At 42.4% G+C, this 24355-nt stretch overlaps 1 protein-coding gene across 7 annotated transcripts in view; it reads right to left on the bottom strand.

Annotated features, from left to right (window-relative positions):
• The window catches only part of rapgef2b (Rap guanine nucleotide exchange factor 2b), a 306645-nt gene that overhangs the window by 11974 nt on the left and 270316 nt on the right, over positions 1-24355 (bottom strand). For 5 of the 7 annotated variants that reach the window (XM_060927285.1, XM_060927286.1, XM_060927290.1 and 2 more), the window contains 9 exons: positions 23893-24279; positions 23496-23707; positions 18943-19066; positions 18508-18531; positions 15148-15371; positions 14846-15016; positions 6408-6545; positions 1307-1517; positions 739-1193 (listed from right to left, as the gene is read on the bottom strand). In XM_060927285.1, the coding sequence (XP_060783268.1) occupies positions 739-1193; positions 1307-1517; positions 6408-6545; positions 14846-15016; positions 15148-15371; positions 18508-18531; positions 18943-19066; positions 23496-23707; positions 23893-24279 (1946 nt within the window). Of the gene's footprint in view, positions 1-738; positions 1194-1306; positions 1518-3888; positions 4384-6407; positions 6546-14845; positions 15017-15147; positions 15372-18507; positions 18532-18942; positions 19067-23495; positions 23708-23892; positions 24280-24355 lie in introns of those variants that run through there. The other 2 variants (XM_060927288.1, XM_060927292.1) reach the window with 2 other exon arrangements.

Genomic DNA, 24355 nt, shown 5'->3' with positions numbered 1-24355 from the left:
GCGCGCAGCCAAGCGGACTCTCGCGCGCGTGCCATAAACGGCTCGCACCTGCACAGGATTAAGGCGCAATTAGCGTGCCTATATAAAAACTGCGAAAACACACTTACTTTGCGAAGTATTGAGTTGCGTTGCTGACATTACCAAGCCTTATTTCCTTGTTTGGTTTCCTGATTTCCTGTTTCTCGTTTTTGATTCTGCCGAGTCTACGATAGCCTGTTTGTGTCTCGCTCGACCTGTTGCCTGTTTCACTGTTTTACGATTTTGCCTGCCGTTCTGGATTGTTTACCCTCTTCATTTGTATTAATAAACACACCTTCTGCACTTACATCCGTCTCCCAACCGTCTCTGACAGAATACTTCACACTCCCTGATAAAGAGAAGCACATTCACCTGTTCATACGTCACGTTCAGGAACAAACTAATGCTAATGGCGCTAAAACAAACAGACACCGTCAAGTGGTAATGACTTGGACTTGAACACATGAGACTGGACTCAGACTCGAGGTTTAGTGACTCGACTACAACACTGACTTATCAATAATAGCATGTCAGAAACCATGTAAACAATTTGATCAGATAATAAACAACTACACATCATTATAAGTGAGTGTGTGACTTCGACATGTGGTTGATGGTAAAATTTTGGACAGTAAACATATCTTGGCTGATGAACTGTATAATCATAACAACGCCACTGGAATTGATGCCATGAAAGCATGAAGCGAGTGCGTGTCTTACGCAGGCTGGTCTTGGTCGTGCCGGCGGTGATGGGAGACGGCCGACGGCTCTGCTGTTTCGACTCCTCCGATCCTGTAGACGTGATGCTGCAGGTGTCAGGGTCGGTGCCCACGTCTTTACCCCCTCTCCGCTTGATAGTTCCCGTGTCTCCCTCGGACTCATCTCCCCAGCACGCTGCTGACGAGGACGAGCATGATGAGGTCGACGCCCAGCTGCCTCGGCCGGCCCATAGCCCCGCCCCCTCAGCCAGCGCCTCCCAGCTCCGGCCCTGCTGCATGGCCTGGATGCTGTCGTGTGAGCCGCTCGAACAGGAAGTCCAGCTGCCTCGTCCAGAGTCTGCAGCGTCCAAGGACACGCGGTCGCCCTGCTCCTGACTTAACTCCTCTGAACTCGGCGAGGACGGCATGGCCGTGCCAGCGTACATGCCACGCCAGTCCTGCACTGATGAGTACGAGCTGGTGGGGAAGTCAATTATGTGATGTTATTCATAACAAAAATACATTTACGTGCACAAGTTTGCATTTCAAGGGGGGAAAATTTTCATTAAGCTCTTTTGAGTTCTGCTCACCCAAGGCTGTACTGGTCCGGGTCAGCTGTGGCTCTACGCTCAAGCCGGTGACCTCCATGACCACCGGTATGACCATCGCTGACCCCGTGTCCGTAACGGAGACGCCGCTCGTCCTGGCCCATGTCCAGAGATGAAGTGCTGACCAGGCTGGAGCGAGACGAGAGCTCACTGTGGCCCGAGTCTGACAGGTTATCACTCGCTCTTCCTAAACCTGCACAACAAATAAGAAACCTCAGACTCGGTATTTGCAGGCTCGCAGAAATACACTTTTAAATGCTCTATTGACTGAACATTTGTACTTTGTTATTAATGATTTAACTATTGATGAATGATGAGCAACACAAAGCAGAAAATCTGGTTGGAAACGCATTTCCTGCTGTATAAGGTGAAAAAAGCCAGTAAATCACCCCTACCGTAGTTAGCACAAACATGTATGTCTTCTATAGGCATAAAAAAAAGAAAAAAAAAACAACACCTTTTGGTTGGATGCTGTACAAGATATGTTCTACCCAAGATCATTTCCCCCTCTAATCAGATTCACAATCAAAGCAAAAATGATGCAGCACCATCACCAGACTGTGATTCAGAAAGTCAGCCGAGTCCCTTGGTACCAAACCGGATTGTGCTCGGAAGTAGATGGATCAATAAAGCATCAAGTTTCCTCAATGGCACAGTCTTGTGCTGATCTCTGAATGCAGCAGGAACTCATACCTCCACCCAAATATCACAGGCTACAAATGCTTCTCTTTCTGTTTTGGGCAGGATGCTTACAAGTAAGGGGAAAGCGAAGGTAACAACAACAACCACCACCACCACCAGTTTCGCATTACGCAAGATGTCTGTCTACAGTGCCCTCCAAAATTATTGGCACTCTTTGTAAGGATTAGTATAAAGGGTTAGAAACTAGATAGAACTCGACGCCAACGGCGCCGATGGGGATGCCTCCGCCCGGTAGACTACACGCCTTATTAAGTTGTGATTTGGGGATGGACATTTGACCTCACAGTAATCTTGACCTGGTGAAATTACTTGTATTAGCCTTGGAGATACTGTGTTCACAAGGTTTTTGGACAGACATTTGACCTCACAGTGACCTTGGCCTTAGACCTTTTGATCTCAAAATCTAATCAGTTCATGTTTGTCCCAAAGCACACAAATGGTGAAAGTTTGGTGAAATTCCTTTCATCAGCCTTTGAGATATCGTGTTCACAAGGCACGCACGCACGCACGGACAACCCGAAAACATAATGCCTCCTGCACCTTAAAGGAACAGTCCACTGTACTTCCATAATGAAATATGCTCTTATCTGAATTGAGACGAGCTGCTCCGTACCTATCCGAGCTTTGCGTGACCTCCCAGTCAGTCAGACGCGCTGTCACTCCTGTTAGCAATGTAGCTAGGCTCAGTATGGCCAATGGTATTTTTTGGGGCTGTAGTTAGATGCGACCAAACCCTTCCGCGTTTTTCCTGTTTACATAGGTTTATAAGACCAGTGACATGAAAAAAGTTCAGTTACACAAATTGAAACGTAGCGATTTTCTATGCTATGGAAAGTGCGCACTATAATGACAGGCGTACTAACACCTTCTGCGCGCTTCGACAGCGCATTGATATCTGAGCTCCGTATCAATGCGCTGCCGAAGCGCGCAGGTGTTAGTACGCCTGTCATTATAGTGCGCACTTTCCATAGCATAGAAAATCGCTACGTTTCAATTTGTGTAACTGAACTTTTTTCATGTCACTGGTCATATAAACCTATGTAAACAGGAAAAACGCGGAAGGGTTTGGTCGCATCTAACTACAGCCCCAAAAAATACCATTGGCCATACTGAGCCTAGCTACATTGCTAACAGGAGTGACAGCGCGTCTGACTGCGTCTGACTGACTGGGAGGTCGCGCAAAGCTCGGATAGGTACGGAGCAGCTTGTCTCAATTCAGATAAGAGCATATTTCATTATGGAAATATGGTGGACTGTTCCTTTAAGGTGGCAGAGGCATAAAAAAATCCACAATTTGGCGAAGTCGCGTCATCTCACGCTGAAAAAAAATGAGAAAAATCCAACCTTTAATTGAAAAAATTTATTCAGAGAAAAACAAATCCCTCATCAAGAAATATATTTTCAACAAAAACCACATGCGCCACTATTATTGGCGCACCTGGAAAGGATAGTGAGCACAATGTAGTAACTGAAGCATGTTTCCCATTTAAATGGTACAGTATTTTTTAGTTGATTGGAGTGTGTAGGAACTTTCAAGCTGTAATCCATGACTTCCTGATTAACTGGGGAACAAATATGAGGTGACACAGAGGACAAATTCCCTCAACAATCAACATGGGAAAGAGAAGAGACACACAAACCAAATGAGGGAGAAGTGTGTCGAGCTTCATACACTACCGTTCAAAAGTTTGGGGTCACCCAGACAATTTTGTGTTTTCCATGAAAAGTCACACTTTTATTTACCACCATAAGTTGTAAAATGAATAGAAAATATAGTCAAGACATTTTTCTGGCCATTTTGAGCATTTAATTGACCCCACAAATGTGATGCTCCAGAAACTCAATCTGCTCAAAGGAAGGTCAGTTTTATAGCTTCTCTAAAGAGCTCAACTGTTTTCAGCTGTGCTAACATGATTGTACAAGGGTTTTCTAATCATCCATTAGCCTTCTGAGGCAATGAGCAAACACATTGTACCATTAGAACACTGGAGTGAGAGTTGCTGGAAATGGGCCTCTATACACCTATGGAGATATTGCACCAAAAACCAAACATTTGCAGCTAGAATAGTCATTTACCACATTAGCAATGTATAGAGTGGATTTCTGATTAGTTTAAAGTGATCTTCATTGAAAAGAACAGTGCTTTTCTTTCAAAAATAAGGACATTACAAAGTGACCCCAAACTTTTGAACGGTAGTGTAAGTCAGGAGATGGTTATGAAAAAATAGCTACTCACCTGAAAATGTCCATTTCTACTGTTCGGGCAATAATAATAATAATAATAATAATAATAATAGTGGACACCAACTGGAATTGTTACAAACTCGCCTGGAAGAGGACCCAAGTTTATTTTGCTCCTACGTACAGTGAGGAGGAGGGTAAGAGAGGCAAAAGAAAAAAAAAATCCAAGGATCACTGTTGGTGAATTACAACAAATTGTAAAATCACGTGGTTTCCAAGTCTCTAAAATCACCATCAGGCTCCACCTCCATGGCAACAGATTATTTGGAAGGTCTGCCAGAAAAAAGCCTTTTCTATCAGTTAACCACAAATATAAGCGCCTGATGTTTGTGAAACGTTACAACAACTTTGACTGGAACAGTGTTCTCTGGTCTGAAGGAACAACAATTTGTTGAAAATAGTTATTTCTTGATGAGGGATTTATTTTTGTCTGAATAAACTGATTTCAATTAAAGGTTGGAATTTTCCTCGTTTTTTTCCAGTGTGAGATGAAGCTACTTTATGACAAGGTAGAATTTTTTTCCCCCCTAACCCTTTTTGCTAATCTTTACAAGGGATGCCAATAATTGTGGAAGGCACTGTAAATCAGACTCGCCTCAAAATTACATTTACAATTAGGCATATAATAATGATTCACCCAATTCACGATTCGATTCATGATATTGGGTTCACAATTCAATTTTCCCATGATATTTCTGAAAAAAAAAAATCAAGAAAATGTTATGACCAAAAAATCCCCCAACATTTATTTCCCTATTCTTTATCAACTTGAATATTAATTTTGTTAAATTAAAAAAAAAAAAAAAAAGTTTGATTTTCTGAATAACCAACAATAATTATTTACCCACATTTGTAAAGGCTGGAGTAAAATATAACAGCTCATTAACTAAAATATTCCTTTTATTAAAAAAAAAAAATCATAAATAGGCCTTAATAAACTTTTTTGAACATTTCTACAACATTCATTTTCTTTTCTTGATCTTTCAGCAGTCTGTAAAAAGAGAGCGAGCTCTGATTTCTTGTTAAATCTATTTGTAGTCAATCATTTTTTTAAATCTTTTTTTGTGTATGTGTGTGTTTTGGTGGCATTAGAGTTGTGCTACTTCCGCCTAGAATGAAGTCACTTGTATTCCTGTTATTTTACGTTACTGTGCCCTCTGTTGTCTCAACACAATCAGAGTGAGGAAAAACTAAAAGATTAGGCAGCCTAATAATAATAATAATAATACAATTCGTTTTCTATTTACAAATCACAGCGGAACAACAGTATTTTAGTTTAACAAAATCAACTTTTTGCAGAAAATACCACCTTCACATTTAAGCCACGTCTGAGACACCAAATATAGCTTGGCTATTTAATTGCATTTAGTGTAAGCGAGAAAACAAATTGCTCGAACCGTTGCTTTAAACACAATGTTACCATTGTGTATTTTATTTCATATAATCATTATATTAGTTACTTAAGCTTTTTTCGAGTGTAAAATAAAGCTCCACTTCGGCTTCCCAAATCATGACGGGGGAAAAAAAAGCAACCAAAGCATAGTTTAGTTGAAGGATCCCTTTAAAGAATACAGAATATTCTAGCATCTTGCTTTTGGATGTTTTGCCACAAGATGGCAGAACGTTCGAGTAAGCAATCCATCTGAGTCATGGTACCATGTGACCACCAGGGGGTGCTACATGTGTGCAGAATACTGAAACCAATGTGCTGTGTTGTGTGTATATCACTGAGCTGCCACCATTGGGGCGACAATACCACAGATCTCACACACACACACCACCCAAAGGTCCAGAAGTATGAGTACACTAAACCACTTTATTTCAAAATGTCGCATACTTGTTACTAAAGAAAGTAGTATTTGAAAACAGAATTGATCTGTTGCCATATATTTCAATCAAATATTTGTTACTTTACATTCCAGGCATTTAGCAGACGCTCTCATCCAGACCAACATACAACATACCCGCAGCAGCCTGGGGAGCAGTCAGGGGTTAGGTGCCTTGCTCAAGGGCACTTCAGCCATTTCTGCTGGTCCAGGGAATCAAACCAGCAACCTTCTGGTCCCAAAGCTGCTCCTCTAACCTTCCCCATGGCTTCAATAAATTGTTAACACACTAACAACCAATACTGACTCATTACCTTTCTTTGGGGAGCTGCGAGGAGATGTAGGAGGAGACGAAGTGCTGGACACGGCATCTTCCGTCTGCTTCCTGTGTCTCTCAGCGGCTTCCTCAGACAGAGACAGAATCTTCTTCAGGGACTGTGGAGAATTCGTGCCTGTGAACAGAGTGTCTGGTCAACAACAGCCACAATTTCACAGAACACCAGCGGAGAGTTGATCGGTCTGCGTAAACAGGTCCAAAATGAAGACAGGTTTTCAAGACAGTGAGAAGTCACTTTCTTAAAAACGTGTCATGGAAATAATTTGGAGCCCTTTTTACTTTTTAGACATATTTAATAGCAAAGCTGTTGAGAAAACTCTGCAATTTAGAATTTAATTTGTCCCTTAATATGCATTTTTCCTCATGTACACACATTTGTTAGACACAGAGCCGAAATAATATGATCTTGATCTTGTAATATTCTGTATATTATTCATGAATTTCCTGGAAAATCAAAAGTCCCCAGAGACAAAAGAAATGAAAACCAAAAAACAAACATATTTTAAACATCCCACATTTTCCTTTTATTTGCGTTTAACTCCACGTACACACCAAACGTCATTAAAGCATTACATTAGAGGCATTTAGCAGATGCTCTTATGCAAAGCGACGTACAACTGCTCTTATCCAGAGCAGCCTGGGGAGCAGTTGGGGGTTAGGTGCCTTGCTCAAGGGCACTTCAGCCATTCCTGCTGGTCCAGGGAATTGAATTGGTGACCTTTCAGTCCCAAAGCTGCCTCTCTAACCTTTAGGTACCTTGCTCAAGGGCACTTCAGCCATTCCTGCTGGTCCAGGGAATCGAACCGGCAACCTTTTGGTCCCAAAGCTGCTTCTCTAACCTTTAGGTACCTTGCTCAAGGGTACTTCAGCCATTCCTGCTGGTCCAGGGAATCGAACTGGCGACCTTTCGGTCCCAAAGCTGCTTCTCTAACCTTTAGGTACCTTGCTCAAGGGTACTTCAGCCATTCCTGCTGGTCCAGGGAATCGAACTGGCGACCTTTCGGTCCCAAAGCTGCTTCTCTAACCTTTAGGTACCTTGCTCAAGGGTACTTCAATCATTCCTGCTGGTCCAGGGAATTGGTGACCTTTCAGTCCCAAAGCTGCTTCTCTAACCTTTAGGTACCTTGCTCAAGGGTACTTCAGCCATTCCTGCTGGTCCAGGGAATTGAATTGGTGACCTTTCAGTCCCAAAGTTGCTTCTCTAACCTTTAGGTACCTTGCTCAAGGGTACTTCAGCCATTCCTGCTGGTCCAGGGAATTGAATTGGTGACCTTTCAGTCCCAAAGCTGCTTCTCTAACCTTTAGGTGCCTTGCTCAAGGGTACTTCAGCCATTCTTGCTGGTCCAGGGAATCGAACTGGCAACCTTTTGGTCCCAAAGCTGCTTCTCTAACCTTCTCTAACCTTTAGGTACCTTGCTCAAGGGTACTTCAGCCATTCCTGCTGGTCTAGGGAATTGAATTGGTGACCTTTCAGTCCCAAAGCTGCTTCTCTAACCTTTAGGTGCCTTGCTCAAGGCCACTTCAGCCATTCCTGCTGGTCCAGGGAATCGAACCGGCAACCTTTTGGTCCCAAAGCTGCTTCTCTAACCTTTAGGTGCCTTGCTCAAGGGTACTTCAGCCATTCCTGCTCGTCTAGGGAATAGAACTGGCAACCTTTCGGTCCCAAAGCTGCTTCTCTAACCTTTAGGTACCTTGCTCAAGGGTACTTCAGCCATTCCTGCTGGTCCAGGGAATTGAATTGGTGACCTTTCAGTCCCAAAGCTGCTTCTCTAACCTTTAGGTGCCTTGCTCAAGGGCACTTCAGCCATTCCTGCTGGTCCAGGGAATTGAACTGGCGACCTTTCGGTCCCAAAGCTGCTTCTCAATCCATTAGGCCATGCGTCAAAAGTCCCTCTGGCTGTCCTGCCAATGACGCTGCTGAAGTTCGTGATCACTCCGTTACGTAGATTAAATCGGCAGCTACAAATTTATTCAGAATGCTTCGTCTTGCAAACTTTATTTAAAATGGCCACATAGCAAACACATCTTTGTGCTGAGTGACCAGTTCACGTCATGAAACCTCTTAAATATGTGAAGATAAGAAATTGATTGGAGAAGGAAAATAGTGAACAATTATGATTACATTGTCTTTCATTAACATTAATGTTAATTTGTGTGTAGCCTACATTCACCATGTTCCTGGTCCTGGTTGAAATTTAGTGGCTAATTGCTGTGGGTCAAATCAGTGTTGTTTTGGGCTGGTGAATTGGATTCCCATTTAAAAACAAGCGTTCCAGTGCAAAAACATCGCCGATAAATAGCATTGCACTTCTGATCACATTTATAATGTCAAGTGTAACCCTGTGTAACATTTAAAAGTCAGTTCATAAAAATTAGTATATGCATATTAGTTTTGTTAAAAAGAGTTCATAATATTTAGGTTAGAAAAAAATGTTTTGGATAAAACATAAATATATGTACGATTTAATAAGTTACGCTACTTACAGAAAAAATAAATAATAAATAAATAAATAAATAAATGGTTAAAAAGGTCTTTTATATAAAAGACGAGAAATTGATTTGAGCACGAGTGCAATTACTGTGAAATCTAACTTCTCCTTTAAGTTGTATGTCAGTCATTTGATTTCTGCGTTGTCATTGGTCAGAAGCAAGTAAGCAAGTGCTCAGCCAATTCAATTCATGCAGTTATGTTGGAACGGGGCGGGAAATTCACGCTGTGGTTCAAGCATAGTTGAACAGGAGAGTGAGGGAGCGTTTTCATTCGGAGTCCTGAAGGAAGCGAAGGTGTTGTGGGAAACATTGAGAATTATCATCGAGGACGACTACCCGTGGTCCTGAGTGTGATATGCTTTTCTGTGACCTACAGAAGGTAAATATAATGTACATTTTTAGTTTGAGCTGTAACTTCATGTTGTAGTTGAAAAGATGCGTTTGGATACCTGCTATGCTAACGCAATATTCCATGTCTGCTGTTTTCCCGATGCTAAAATATGCTAGCGCTAAGTATGACCTGGCGTTCGGGTATAACTGAATGATATAGCTCGAGGATATTGTGGCTCAATTCGCTTTTGTGCCATTAAAGGAGACGGACGCTGTGAAAACAAGATTGAGATGAGTTTTGCTGGTGGATGGACCCTGCTGTTTTTTTTCCTGGACTTCGTTGCTGCATGCGGACTGCATTGTGGACTGTGACTGCCATCGGCCTCTGTGGTCGCCATTAACTATCCTCTGCTATCCCCTTTGTCCCTCATTTGGATTTGTGAGTACATTACTGACTTGACATTGCATGTGCTTCTTAGTTTATGCTCTTATTTGAGTGAAGTGACCAAAAAGTTTTAGGTCTCACCGCACCCGAGCTTCGGCACAGGCCTGCAACGGAGTTTGGGGTTATTTGAAGTGAGTGTGTGTGTGTGTGTGGGCCCACAGGTGAATTTTGAGTTTATTGAAGTTAATTGAAATTGAGACCAGGGACAATTTATTTTAGTTTTGGTTTATAGGGTATAAAATCAGAGTTCCTAGAACCTGACGTACACTGTTTAAAGAGACCCTGTATTTTATTTTTATTTTGCGTTTGGGAAAAATTCTTATTTACCTTATAACAGTTTTTCATTTTGTCCCTTTGTAAATTAATACCTGTAAAGGTTTTGGCTTTTCTAAAACAGTGTGGTGGTCCTTACTGTAAATTAGTGAGACGTAACAAAATTAGAATAACTTTCAGATATAAGGGGTAAACCTTTTACTTAACGAGCTCAGGCCTAGTCTCGCTCAGCATTTAGTTATATCCTTAAATGGGTGACCTGGGTTACACAAGCATACCATACGGTTTCTGACCTCCCTGTTCAACACAGAGTCCCGATGAATGCCCCCCCATTTTCCCTTCTACATTTAGAATAAATAAATTTCTCCATTTTTTCTTCTGATGATTAATTACATTTGGTAATTAAAAAAATCTGATGGCTTTGTTTCGTTCAAAATGATTTGCACATCCGAAAACACAGCAAAATCTTCCCTTTCTGATCAGTAACAACTAACTTGGCTGAATGAATCACTAAAAGCGTGCCCCGTCATGGTGGCGTAGTTACCGTTGCTATGGGGTCACGTGATGGTGCAAAGCCTCTATAGGAGATATTTAGATGTGGAAAATACTCTGCATTGTTCAATTTATAGTATTGAATTTTTTTTTTGGTGTGCAAGTGATAACGTGGCGGAGCACCGTGTATCCGCGCTTTGGGGGAAAGCCCTGAATGCCACTATGGATCATGGAGAAGTAGCTGCATTTGGTGCGGCAAAGATGTTGTAAATCGTGGGTTCACTGGATCCTTGAAGCCAGTCAGCAGCTCAAGGAATATCATCAGCTGGTGCAGGAGCTGCGTCTGGATGATGGCAGGTGTGAGAGGTACTTCAGGCTGGACAGGTGCCAGTTTGACCGCTGACTGTCAAAAATGGGGCCATGAAGGACACCAAGTATAGGTGCTCCACTTGCCTGGCTAATCGTCTCACAATTTTACGATGAGTACCTTTGCATTTGTTTTAAATGGTGTTGTAATTTTGTTTTTGTATTTTAATTGGTCTGAAAATGTATTTTAGTGTATAATGGCTTGCTGACACTATCTTTGCTTGTGCATTTTGCCAACTAATTTATTATTTTGCAGATTCTTGGCCACTGGTGATTCATACAGCACTATACGTAGCTTCCAGCTATCATGGACGAGTCAGCACCGTGGCAGGAATGGCTGGTGAGGTCACCAGGGCCATATGGGATGCCTTGGTGCAGGAGTTCATGCCAGTCCCCACCATTGAGGACTGGCAAAGCATCACCTCTGAATTTTTCCATTGGTGGAACTTGCAATGGAATTGTTCCATCATTACAAGGTGACTCGATTAATTGTGCTGGAATGTGCAGGTGCAGAATATCTGGGACCATAGCCACATGTGGTGGCGACACCTCATGCAGGCTTTTCCAGGAAGAAATCTCTCTGGCAGGCAGAGCGTTTTTAACTACAGGCTGGCACAACAGGCAAGGCTGAGTGTTGAGAATACCTTTGGTATTTTAAGAGCTCAATATACACACATACGAGTTACTGGGATCATCCCCAGCCTAAATGGACACCTGGGTGAAGACTACGTGTGTCCTGCATAAATTCCTGAGGAGGACCGTGAGCACTACGATGATGCCCATACCATCACCTTGAGACGAAGAAGCTGCTTACCAAAAGGAAGTCACCCGAGTGGGCAGCAACAACTCCATGTGGGAGGACAGCTATGTCAAGGAAACATTTGTTTCCTGTTTCTCTGCAGACCGAGCTGTCCCTTGGCAACCTGTGGCATGGTCCATGGCTGTAAATGGCTCTTTTAAGAGCCACCAATTGCTCAGAAAAGCACCATCTCCATTTTCAGCCGAAGATGAAAAGTTTGTGCACAGCTGTACACTGAAATTTAGAATGCGATATCAAACATAAGCCAGAAATGTTGGAAAATAAATATATATGTTATTTACCAGCTGGGAGGTCCATATCGTGAAATGCCGTGACCGAGGTCTTGAAAGTACTGAGCGAGGCCCTCTGGGCCGAGGTCAGTGTTCAAGGCCGAGGTCACGGTATTTCACCATACGGACCGACCTTAAGCTGGTAAATAATATATTTATTTTTTTCTTTACCAAATTCTAACAGAAAACGAGAGCACCCGAAAGGGAAAACCGAGCCGAGCCGCCATTTTGAATCCTCATTCACGGCTGTAATGCAAATGGCTTCCCCCTCGGTATACAAGTGCACTTCCATACCAGGAAAAAAAAACTACATTTTGCCGCCTATGTAGTCCCCTATTTATACAAAATTGAGTCATTCAGGATTCAGCCATGTTTTTGTTCGGCGTTAGCAAGTTACAGGTTTTTAGCTTTCTCCTGAAATGTTTTCTTTTATTTCTTCTTCCTCAGGGTAGTAAAACTCGCTTTCGCTGTGAACACTGTCGTTATCGCTATCCATGCTGTAAAATTAAAGCTATTCTCCTGAGAAATGCGAAAATAAATGCTGACAAAAATTGCTACGTTTGTTGTTGTTGTGAACGAGCGAGTCACCAGAGGTCCATAACCGGGGTCCGTACCGTAGGATACGGACCCGCTCACCAACCAATCAGAGCGCAGGATTTGGACCGCGAAAAAAATAATTAAATAATATTGGCTGGTGTTGAGTGGTACATCAGATATATTCCGTTCAGCTAGCATGATACTGAACGAGTTGAAGACGAGCCAATACGAGGGTAAGTCAAAAAGTTCTAAGACAGATGTTATAATTTTAAAAGGTGTGAAAGACATCCCCCAGAATTCTACAAATTGCCTGTGAAAAATGCTATAATAATAATAATAATAATAATAATAATAATAATTCTTGGGAAAAAAAAGATATGTTCTTACCATCAAATACTTTCATTCGATATTTTGTTGCTTTTTATATTTTTGGGGTTTTGTTTTCGAGCAGTTTTTATTTCATCCTCAGCTGGTTCAGCAACACGCTCTGCCATTTTCTTTTCCTCTACTCACGGTATACTGTATGAGCTGATATCCTAGTAGTAGAGTAGCCAATCAGAGCATGCGATTGCTTATATCCAGTGAATGTAGATAGAATAAATTGTGATATATACAGCTATAGAGTTGGAAGCGTCATACGGTTATTGTATCTTTTAAAAAATATGATACTGTTCTTTTTGTGTGTGTCGTTTACTTACCGTGTGTATTACGGAATACCACAAGTCTCAATTCAGAGTCATTTAGTCATGAAATTATCCAGTGTGTAAGCAGTTAGCAATTTTGAACAGGAATTTATTGGAGTAACTCGTGGCTGGATCTCAGATGGTGTTCTCCGGGGCAAGACCATTATGCTGTATGCTGTGTAGTGAATTGGTCGTTATTTGGTCATGATTAGGACCAACGTTGTGCCAGAGAGGCTTCCTGAGTTTGTGTGTATAGTACAGTGCAAGTGTTAAAGGCGAACTGAGGTCATTTTTAAACTTGCTTTATTTCTTAATTAACGTGTTATTCAATTACGTTTTCGGTTTTAGTAACCTTATATCGTGACTCGTATTGGCAACTAATTGCAATTAAATATTATACTTATCGGCCTATTCGGTTTTTAGCCATGTTGAATTTAGTTCGTTTGATCCACGGTAGGCGTCGCTTATCCATGCGATCTTCATGAGACTTGTGCGAGACTTCGAAACGTCAAGTGTCAGCCAGGTGTCAGTGCCGCCATTTTGAAAACTGTTTTCCAAACGAAATATTGCACAAAAAACGAGTTTAAATGACGATTACTGCCTACTTTTTTCAAACTTTCCTGATTGCCATCAAAACAAACAAAACTTCCGGCTTGATTACGTCAGCATTCGAAAGAGGGCGCGCGCGTCTTTTGACAACGTTGGCAGATGTCAGTGACTTTGATTTCCGCTGTACGTTTTACTTCCGTCCTACGATGTCTCGCACAGGTCTCAACGAATTTCATTTACGGGCATTGCTTTGACATATGGACTGATATATTACAGAGCATATTTCAAACACTGGGCGGCACGGTGGTGTAGTGGTTAGCGCTGTCGCCTCACAGCAAGAAGGTCCTGGGTTTGAGCCCCGTGGCCGGCGAGGGCCTTTCTGTGTGGAGTTTGCATGTTCTCCCCGTGTCCGCGTGGGTTTCCTCCGGGTGCTCCGGTTTCCCCCACAGTCCAAAGACATGCAGGTTAGGTTAACTGGTGACTCTAAATTGACCGTAGGTGTGAATGTGAGTGTGAATGGTTGTCTGTGTCTATGTGTCAGCCCTGTGATGACCTGGCGACTTGTCCAGGGTGTACCCCGCCTTTCACCCGTAGTCAGCTGGGATAGGCTCCAGCTTGCCTGCGACCCTGTAGAAGGATAAAGTGGCTAGAGATAATGAGATGAATGAGATTTCAAACACTCAGAACTTGCTCTAGCAGTGACAAAATAGCTATCAAAAACGCATTCTTATATTTACTAAAATGAGATAAATAGAATTTTGATAATAAAAAAATTTGCCTTCAGTTCTCCTTTAATGATTGCTTTGTCTATGGCAGGACAGTCTGGCACTTGTCGTCAGTAAATATTACCAAGAGCTGCGTACTTCCATGGGAAAAAGGCCATTTCGGTGAAATTAGAAACAGCCGACCAACCACCGCTCCTGAAGCTTGTCTGCTTTTTACCTCCATACTGCTTCAAAGTTGTTTCAAACAAAACTCTTGAATAACTTTATACCGTATGATGGAATACAATAAGCTTTCTTTCAATCCATTGATTACACACTAACGGCGGTGTATGCATTCAAATAATAAATAAGTACTTTCATTCAGAATATGAACCCAATACCAAACGTACAAGCTTGATTTTAATCAAAATAAACGTCAAGCGTGTGCAAGGCTTACCAAATGGTGGTAGGTCTTTGACAGGCACCTTCTTGCGGGACGGGTAGAGGGCGACGGTGGGCACCTGCAGGGCCTGGTTGGATTTTTGGAGCTGCTGGCGCGGGTGCATCGCAGCTCGCGCTACCACAGGTGAAGTGTCCGGCCTCTTCCTGTCCCCTGAGCTCTTGGGCACTGTTAGAGGAACATGAGGTGAACTAGACTGGCCCTACAAGCTGATGTAGATGTAGATGTACGTGACTGTATCGTGCATCAACACAGTATGGTGGTCAAGCGATAGTTTTAATATACAAATAGAGGCTCACGTGTACTTATGGAGGGTTCACACTGGACAGACAGCGTCTGCAGGCTCTCCTCGTTGGTCTCCAGTGTGAGATTTGACAGGTACTGCTTGACCTTGCGTGCCATTTGGGCGTCCTCGTATAGCTTCTTCGCATTGAGGAAGGAACTCCGCCTTACACGCTTCTTATGCCCACCTGTCTGAGTAACATCCAGTACAGCTGCATTGGCACTGCCCTGGCTCAGTGACCTAAACACACACGCACGCACAGGGGTGAGGACAGTTGTGATGGGGCATTTCGTCCACGCTGCTATCGACACAGACATGCAGAAAGTCACATTCCTTGCATTCTTATAACATTCCATGCATTTTGCATCTCAGCCAATCAGGTGAAAGGGAAGAGAAGAGCAAGTTTTGTTTTTTTTTGACTGAATGGGAATGGGGTTAGGGTAATAGATAACAACTGAAATGTTTCCAGATATATCAGGATGCACACTGACATTTACCTAAGCAAACCTTAGAGGAATCGACTTGCTTTAACATTATGACTAAAACGGCATCCTTTTCACCACACAGTGCACTATTGTGGACATTTTGCATTTTTTGCAGCTACGTCCGAAAGCACGGCGGTGAACAGCTGCTCATGCAATCCCACAATGCATTGCCGTTTGTAGGAAATACGGAACAGGACATCAATCCTGATGCAGGGTCTCTGTTTTTGCCCTCCATACGCTTTCTTGTGGCTTCAGTCCCAGTGAAAAAGGTGTGGCCTCGGACTATGAGACTGAGTCAAAGAGGTGTAGCCCAGGGCTTTTCAAAGTGTGGGACGCGCCCCCCCTGGGGAGCGCCAGAGTTCTTCGGGGGGGGCGCAACGTGAGGAAAAATAAACCAGAATAAGTTACTATTGCGGACATTTAGCGAACTTCAGCTAGCCTTTACCAGAGACAAAATGGATCGATTTTTAGTACCTAAAGCTACAGTGAGTGAGGAGACAAAGTCTGGGCCAAGCAAAAAAACAGAGCCTCCAGGATGTTGCGATTTGCAACTTCAGCGCAAATTCAACCAATCCCCGCGAATTCAGGGCGGTGTTGCAATTATATCCAATCACCGCAACTTTCCCGCAAATTTGACCAATCGTTGGCGTCGTCTTGAGGTGACGTCGACAAACTACCTTCCGCCTTACTTCCGTGTATACGTTCAAGAGAAGCAGCATGCGCGCAGTGTTGCCAGATTGGGCGGTTTCAAGTGCATTTTGGCGGGTTTTGAACATATTTTGGGCTGGAAAACGTCAGCAGTATCTGGCAACACTGCATGATGTGCGAGTCAGTGTTTATGTAGGCTTAAATTCTGTTACTGAAAGTGTGTTATGTTACAGTGAAGGACTGTGTGCACTTTATTTTTTTTTTTTACTTAATACAAGAAATTAATGGATGCCAACATTTTTGCCAAAATGGTATTTTATTTTCCATTGTTTAGGCAGCTTCAGCATCATACTGTGAGATTCTGTTCAAATTGTTTTTTTTTTCTTCTATGAAGCCTGAGCCATTTATTTTATTAGTTTATAATTATTGTTTAATTTAGTCTTCAGGAGAGACTGCCTGCACACAGTACTAGTATTAATAGTTTTTTTTTTTTACATGAAAGCTGAGGCATTTAAATTATATTTTAAGGTAACTTCATGTTGTGCTGCAGGTTCTATGCACTTTAACTTTTGAACCAACAGGTGCATTTGGATAAGTAAAGCCTATTTTTCTGCATTTTTGTAGTCCTGGTAATCTTTTATATTGGTAAAGTTGTTTATAGGACCATTTCTCAGTGTCTTTGTTTTTTTTTTTAATCAGTAGTTTTTCAGTAATAACTTAATATTTAACATCACTCAATTTTAATTACAAAAAGAGAAAATCGCAACAATTTCTCGCAACTTTCACTTCCTCCCGCAATGTAATTGCAACAAAAACCTAAAAAACACCGCAACTTTCATCGCAATTTTTTTGGAAAACCCCCCGCAACATCAGACATTTTAGCCTGCAACAATCACAAAAAAGGCCCGCGGAATCCTGGGGGGACTGAAAAAAGAAGGAAGTATGACCACGATTATTTAAAGTTTGGATTTTCATGGACTGGATCTGAAGATGCTCCACTGCCACAGTGTGTTGTCTGCCAAGAGGTGCGAGCTAACGATGCTATGAGATGTTTAAAATGTGTAAAACAAGATGTTTTAAAAAGCACAGATGTTTAAAATGTGAAAAAGAAAAAAAATAAAAATGTGTACAACAACCATTTTTTAAAAATACGAATGGAACATTAAGTATAGCAACAACAAAAATTGTAAGGGGGGGCGCTGTTGTTTATTTGCTCTCCGAGGGGGGGCTGACTCTCCCACACTTTGAAAACCCCTGGTGTAGCCTATGTCTATCGGATTCAGTGGAGGAGGTGTGGCTTCTGTCCATTAAGCTTACTGAAGCAGGCGTGGCATCCGCGCCAGTCAGTCAGTCACAGTGAATGAGGCGTGGCTTCCGTACTTATTTTTCAAATAAAAAGGAGGCATGGCCTGTGTGCTCGTCAGTCCGACTTAAGGAGGCGTGGCTTCTAGTCCCATAGAAAGCTGTATGCGCCATCCATTTGAATCAAAGCGCGCAAGACTGACTAAAATTTAATTCCATCATAAATAAACAAACCGGCTCTGAATCCTATCGTATCGAAAATATGATTTATCTGTTCAGTGATCGTGTATCCAAACCATATCAGAAACAGAGATACACACAGGACTGTGTACATTTCACTCGCTCACTTCAAAATGGTCGTACTATGATGCACGTTCAAACTTATAATCGGTCATCCATCATCGTTTTTATAAATTACTCTGGGTTTCACCTTCGAGACACATTTCATCCAAGTCACGCAAACATGTGAACTTAAAATAAAACAAACCAGCAAACTCGCACAGCACTGAAAATAAAACCTGGTAAAACATGCGGCTCTGGTGAGTAGTGCAGCTGAAGGTTAAACGTGTTAGAACGCATCACTTTTGCTGAGATGGATCATGAACTAACAGTCAGATTATTATTCTGTAATAGATGGTTTAAAAAAAAATAAGCGGATATAATCATGCAGAATGGTGGAGTCACAGTTGTGCAGAATTAGTTCATGTTTAAAGGATGTATGAGTTTATATCAATGACCCGGACTAGCAAAAGTGACTGCCTCACACTCGAGGATGACCTCATCAGAGCGGGAGGCACATTCAAATAAAAAGTACCAAAATTATATAGATATGAACGAATGGAAACGGTGAGGAAGCAGCTGAAATTAAAGATGAGAAGGGAGGAGTGCGTGAGAGCAAGGAGGCATGGGGCCAAGGGTCACCGAGAGGTCACCAGACTTACCCCAAACTCCTCCACTTCTTCTTCCTGTAAGGGACAGCCGTGAATAGTGATGTGGGAGGCAGAGGAGAAGAAAGAAATGAATAGACCAAGAGAGAGAAAGAAAGAGAGACAGAGAGAGGGGAAAGAAAAAAAGACAAAGAGAGAGAGAGAGATATGCTTAGATGACAAGAAAGAGCACCAAGGTGAGCAGCACCAGAGGCCCACAGAGACACAAGAACATTTATTCCAGCATGATACAACAACACACATACAGAAACGTCAGCAGCCAATCAGGAACCTCTAGTAGAAGCCTGAGTGTGAATGCGTGACTCTCGACATCCAGCATACATACAAGTGTGCTCGAAGTGCACTAGAAGCTCTCCAGTGAAATGCAGCCTAAAGTGAGGACAGAACCGGACGCTTTGTCCTGACACAGGTTTAGAACAAATCACTCACCTGGTGCGGAACATCAGCGCTGGGTCCATGTTGACGGCAGCCATCCGACCCACATGTCGGATCTCTTTAGCAATCATACGCAGCTTCTCAAAGTTCACCAGGCCGTCTACCTTTGAATCGTTACCTAAAGGGGCGTGAGAGGGTTCCAAGCTCAAGTGATGCCGCTTACATCAAGCAATGTGAAACAGGAAGTTATATTATGGTGCATTTTTACAGAAATATTGGGATACACTGCAAAAAATAAAAATCTTAGGAAGTTTGTCTATTTTCAAGTCAAAACATCTAGCCACCCTTATTATAAGACATAACTGCCCAACAAGCAAAACCTCATTTAGCTAGAAAGGCTAGTTTTTAGACAGTCCATCTTGAAAATCTTGTATAGACAAAATGTCTTGAAAAAGTCTTATTTGGAGTAGTCTGGTTAACACCAGACCATATCACAAGTGAAATATGGTCTGGAATCCGCCTATTGAATTTCTCGTAGGGGAGGTGTGGTTTACGATTGTCAACGGCCATTTATTGGATGTTGCGAATGTCTATCATTTGGCGTATACGTAGCCCATGGCCAATCATGGCAGTTGTACCCGGTGACGTAGTTAGAGCGACGAAGAGGCGAAGAAGAGAAGGAAAGAGAAAGAGAAGGCAAAACAAAAATAGGAAAACAATGGCACCGAACGATTACTGCCAAACGCTGTTCTTTTTTTAAAACAAACTTTCGCTCTAAACTATTCAGAACAGTGTCTAAAGCTTGATCGAAAGTTTGGTTCGTATCGCTCGCCGCCATGTTAAATGTGATCCGTAAACAGTCCCAAATAAACTACAAGCTTCCGTTTGTCGAGTAGTACGCGTCACCGTCTTTCCACCCCTCCCCACTCTCTGATTGGCTCCCTAACTCAGGCGAGCCTTTAGACCATAGTTTCCATGCTGTCTTTTCAGATCGGAACGATTGTGCAAAGCAGCACAGGATTTCCCAGGCTATATTTGGAGCACCTTTGAAAATAAAACAAGTTTTTATTTTAAAACAAGTAAGTACATTTTGGACATTTGTGTCAGATAACGGAATCCAGGGACACATGTCCGCCCTCGGGCATTTTGAGTTATTGACAGATTCAGAAAGTACAGTTTCTAAGCTTTCCAATGATGCCTTCCATGTGGAGATCTGACAATATTTGAAGAATGTGTGGCCTTTTGAAAGTGTATACTTCTTAAAACAGAAAAGGGAGAAAATCGCCCTCAAAGTTTTCCATCTCAGTTACTCTGGGTGTAGGGCGGGCACGTAATGGTGCTCATTTGCATGACATTAAGGAAAGCCCTACCCCCTACTAGCTCACACGATGCTACTTTCATGTAAACAAAGATCACCACGTCAATTTTCCTTCCATGCAAAGTATGCCCAACACAATTATGAAGTACAAAAATAAGTCCTAAAGTATACTTTAACGTTTTGTGGTTGAAAAATTACTCACACCGTAAGAAAGAAAGATAGCACGATGATAACAACTAACACAATGCTAGTTTCATGTAACCAAACCACAACACACTCCATTACATGCAAAAATAACCACACAGCCTTAGATTAATAAACTTACCCCATCAGAAAGAGAAACGTCGCCTTGCACACATCAATGCCTCCGATGGAATATGTAGTCCTAGAACACTTCCTTTTGGTTGCGGTTTTTTTGCTAGAAACGGTCATCTCCGATGTAACTACTGTGTGTCTGTTTGCTTCGCGGTGTTTCAGCTCCTCTGCGCTCTGTTTAGCTTCCTCATTCAATAGTGAAATTACACGCCTGTATGCAGCTTAAGTAGCCACGAGCTCAGCTCGTATCATACAGCTGATTCGCGAAAAAAAAAACCCAAAAGACTTAAATCATCATGTGAATGGCCCATATGGTAATTTACCCACACCCCCCAGCAGGCTACAGTCCTGACAAAAACGAGACAATTTGCAACAAAAAATGTATGCTTTTCCAACAAAACAATCTATTATCTGAAATACTGATTGCATTCTTCAAGATCTCAACTTGAACACGATGGAAAAAAACAAAAATCACAAATTTCGGAAAAAAAATGCTTCTTTTGCGATTTTCTCGGATTCGTTTCGGCCGACATGCATCCCTGGATTCGATGAGGTGTCACATTTGTCAAATGCGGTTCATCTTGTTTCAAGAAAAAAAAAAAGTATGCTTGTTTTGGGAATAAATGAACTTTACTGAAATCTTTGAATCTTGCCCCCAAAATGCACTGTTGCTTTGGCGTTGTATAAGCACTGCAAGTCAAAATGCGTAGACGTTTTTTTTTTATTTTTTATTTTTGGTGCCTGAGGTCCTGGGGAAGTGGAACCTTAAGAGATGTTTTAATGTTTGAATGTTGAAATGGGAAAAAAATAAATAAACTTGTTGCAATGCTACACGTGTCGTCAACTTGATTCAAGATAGTCTCTGGTCTCATATCTAGAGTATTTTACTAATTACAGGTCACAAAAGGAGAATCTTTTAAGTTAGCAATGCTTAGTTGTAGAATTTAACAATCCTAATATTAGTATATTTATCTTAAATTCAGTTTTTACTGCTAAGACTTTGTCATGAATTTAAGTGAAATACCCTTAAAATGAAATAAATAAAAATGACTTGAATGGCTAAATGTAAGAAGTACGATCTTGTTATAAGAACTATTTTGATTATTTTGAGTTAATCAGATCTCGCATAAGTAGTTCCCCAATCTTATTTTGGAATTATTTCATCTAAAAACAGGTTAGATTTTCCATCTTACTTTAAGAAATCTTACCAAGTCAAATTTGACTAGTTCCATTGGCAGATTTTTTTCACCTGATTCAAGCAAATATGCTTTGTTTTAATCTTTTATTTCTTATTTTTGAAAGGCCATTTTTTGCAGTGTACCAGTTTACTATGAAGAAACCCAGGCTGATGATACATGGGGCAACTTTTTGGGCAATGTTGCCGGGCAACTGCACTTCGACACTCCCATCGAGACTGGACAACATGATTGTGATCATTTTGGGCAACTTTTTAAGATCTTCCAATCAGAATACTAGCAGCAAATCACATGACCACCTGAGAGCTTCTGAAATTTTCAACAAAGATGGTGGCGTCTCTGGTAGTGGAGTAACGAAAAAGAGAGACGATTTGGATCTTGACGACTTCAATTTACCTCATTAAATGCTCAGAAAACCAACAGACATCTACTTTTATGTGCTCAGGTTATAATTAAGACATCATTGTTTTTTTTTTCCCCCCCAGCTACGTGTAAACTGCTGTTAGCTAACCACCGCTCCATAGAGATTGAATGGGATTTAGATAACTAGTGGTGGTTTTTGCTAACGTAGTTAGCTGAAAGTTAGCGCTACCTATTGAGGTATTTCACCCACGTGACCGAGTCATGTGATGCTGCCATTTTGGACGACATGGCTCGAATCAGTTTAAATGCGAGGAAGGCGACAAACGAAAAACATAAAAGAAAAAGGAGCGAGATGCAGAAAACACCTTCACTATCCAGCGACGTAGGGCATTTACAGGGCGAGCAGAGGGAGAGGTATTTGCAAAAATTGAGGTTAGCAGGCTTAGAGAACGATGTTTACCTGCTTCCACCAGGATTGTTCACTGACAGCTAAGGTTTGTTCACATTTTCATTTACTTTCGGTCCTCAGGATAAACAAAATGTTATTAAATGTCATTGAAATAACTTCTTAGTCTGTTGAGACATGGCCCGTTATAAATTTTTCCTTTACTGTGTTTACTGAGCGCGCTCCGGGGCTGGCTGGCACTAGCTAGCTAGCTAGCTAGCGCGCTCCGGGGCTGGCTGGCTGGCGCTGGCTAGCTAGCGCGCTCCGGGGCTGGCTGGCTGGCGCTAGCTAGGGCGCTCCGGGGCTGGCGCTAGCTAGGGCGCTCCGGGGCTGGCTGGCTGGCTGGCGCTAGCTAGCTAGCTAGCACGCTCCGGGGCTGGCTGGCGCTAGCTAGGTAGCTAGCACGTTCCGGGGCTGGCTGGCTCAGTAAACTAGTAAATACAGTAAAGGAAAAACTTGAGACTGAAAGGTTTTAACAGTCATCCAAATGACTGAACGTAAACGTTGCTACAGTAACATACTAGGTACTATGATGTTGACATTAGCTAGCTTGCCGTTCAAAATGGCGGACACCAGGGTGTCACGTGACCCTGTGACGTCAGGTGAAAAACTTCAATATAAGGATAGCGTTAGCTCTCTTGAGTCAAGTTAAGTCATGGGCAGCTCATGAATTTTTTTTTTTTGACTTGTAATAGATTGTCGAACTTATGGTCTGATCTAAAAGTGACAACTGCAAATGTTTCAGTGTCCATCTTTGCACTGTCTGTCTCCCTGGAAATACGGAGATTTGCTCTTATCTGATTGGTTGTTGCCAATTGTCTGTTGCCCTAATTAGTTGCCCGTGTCTCACCTGGTTCCTCGTTGTCTGGCAACACTGTCCAAAAAGTTTCCCCGTTTATTACCACCTTGAGAACAGATTGTTATCGAGTGAGAGGTTTATAGACCTGCTAGTAAATCCCTTCTGTCTTACCCTCATGGAGGAAGGTGAGGTCTTTTTTGATCACTGGGAAGAGTGGGATGATTGGCGGCTGCAGGTTCTGGCTGTTGAGAACGTTTCTGTACTTGGCCATGTTTCTGGACGGGTCAAACAGATCCTGCAGGTCACTAAAGAGCTTCTCATACTTGCTGGGAAGTTTCTCCCAAGTTCCCCGCAGTCTGGACACGGGTGCCAGATTTAGACCACTGAAAAACATGAATGGATGGATGGATGAAGCTGGTGTGGAAAGCCTACTGATGGGTCATCTCAGATCTCCAGCCCATACTGACATTTGTAAACATAGCCTTGAAAACAAGTGGTAACATTTGGATCTTAAACACTGGGGTATGTGGGAACTGAGCTTTGCAAGCTTTCATCCTTCTTTCCTCACCTGATGATGGCAAACATGGAGTTGAAGTTCTTGCACTCGCGGCAGTGCAGGGCGATCTTAATGAAATGTTTGATGATCTTCATGCGCTTCAGCTGGTTGGGTTCCCTCAGCACTTCAGTGGCCACCCAGAAGGTCTCTCGGTTTATGGACTCTTCAAAGAGCTTGAGGCTGGAAGGTACGGGGAGGCGTGACCGCAGCTTGAAGAGGTCGTCGATGTACTCGGTGGGCTCGATGGCGCAGAAGAGCTCGAAGGCACGCATGGAGAGCTGCGTGGCCACTTCCACAGTGCTGAGTTGCAGCAAGCTGATCTGACTCTCTCTCAGAAGCTCCTGCGCATCCTCGTCTGAGCACAATGTCTCCGTCTCCATGTTGCTCTTCAGGTAGTACCTTTAAATTTGGAGGTAGATACAGTCATAAGTGAGATGTCTATGACTGCCAGGTCAGTCCATCACCTCATGTAATT

The sequence above is a fragment of the Neoarius graeffei genome, chromosome 8 (assembly GCF_027579695.1).
Source record: "Neoarius graeffei isolate fNeoGra1 chromosome 8, fNeoGra1.pri, whole genome shotgun sequence".
NCBI classification, from domain to species: domain Eukaryota; kingdom Metazoa; phylum Chordata; class Actinopteri; order Siluriformes; family Ariidae; genus Neoarius; species Neoarius graeffei.
The sequence above is the reverse complement of the archived record's forward strand: the minus strand, read 5'-3'. Positions and strand labels throughout refer to the sequence as shown.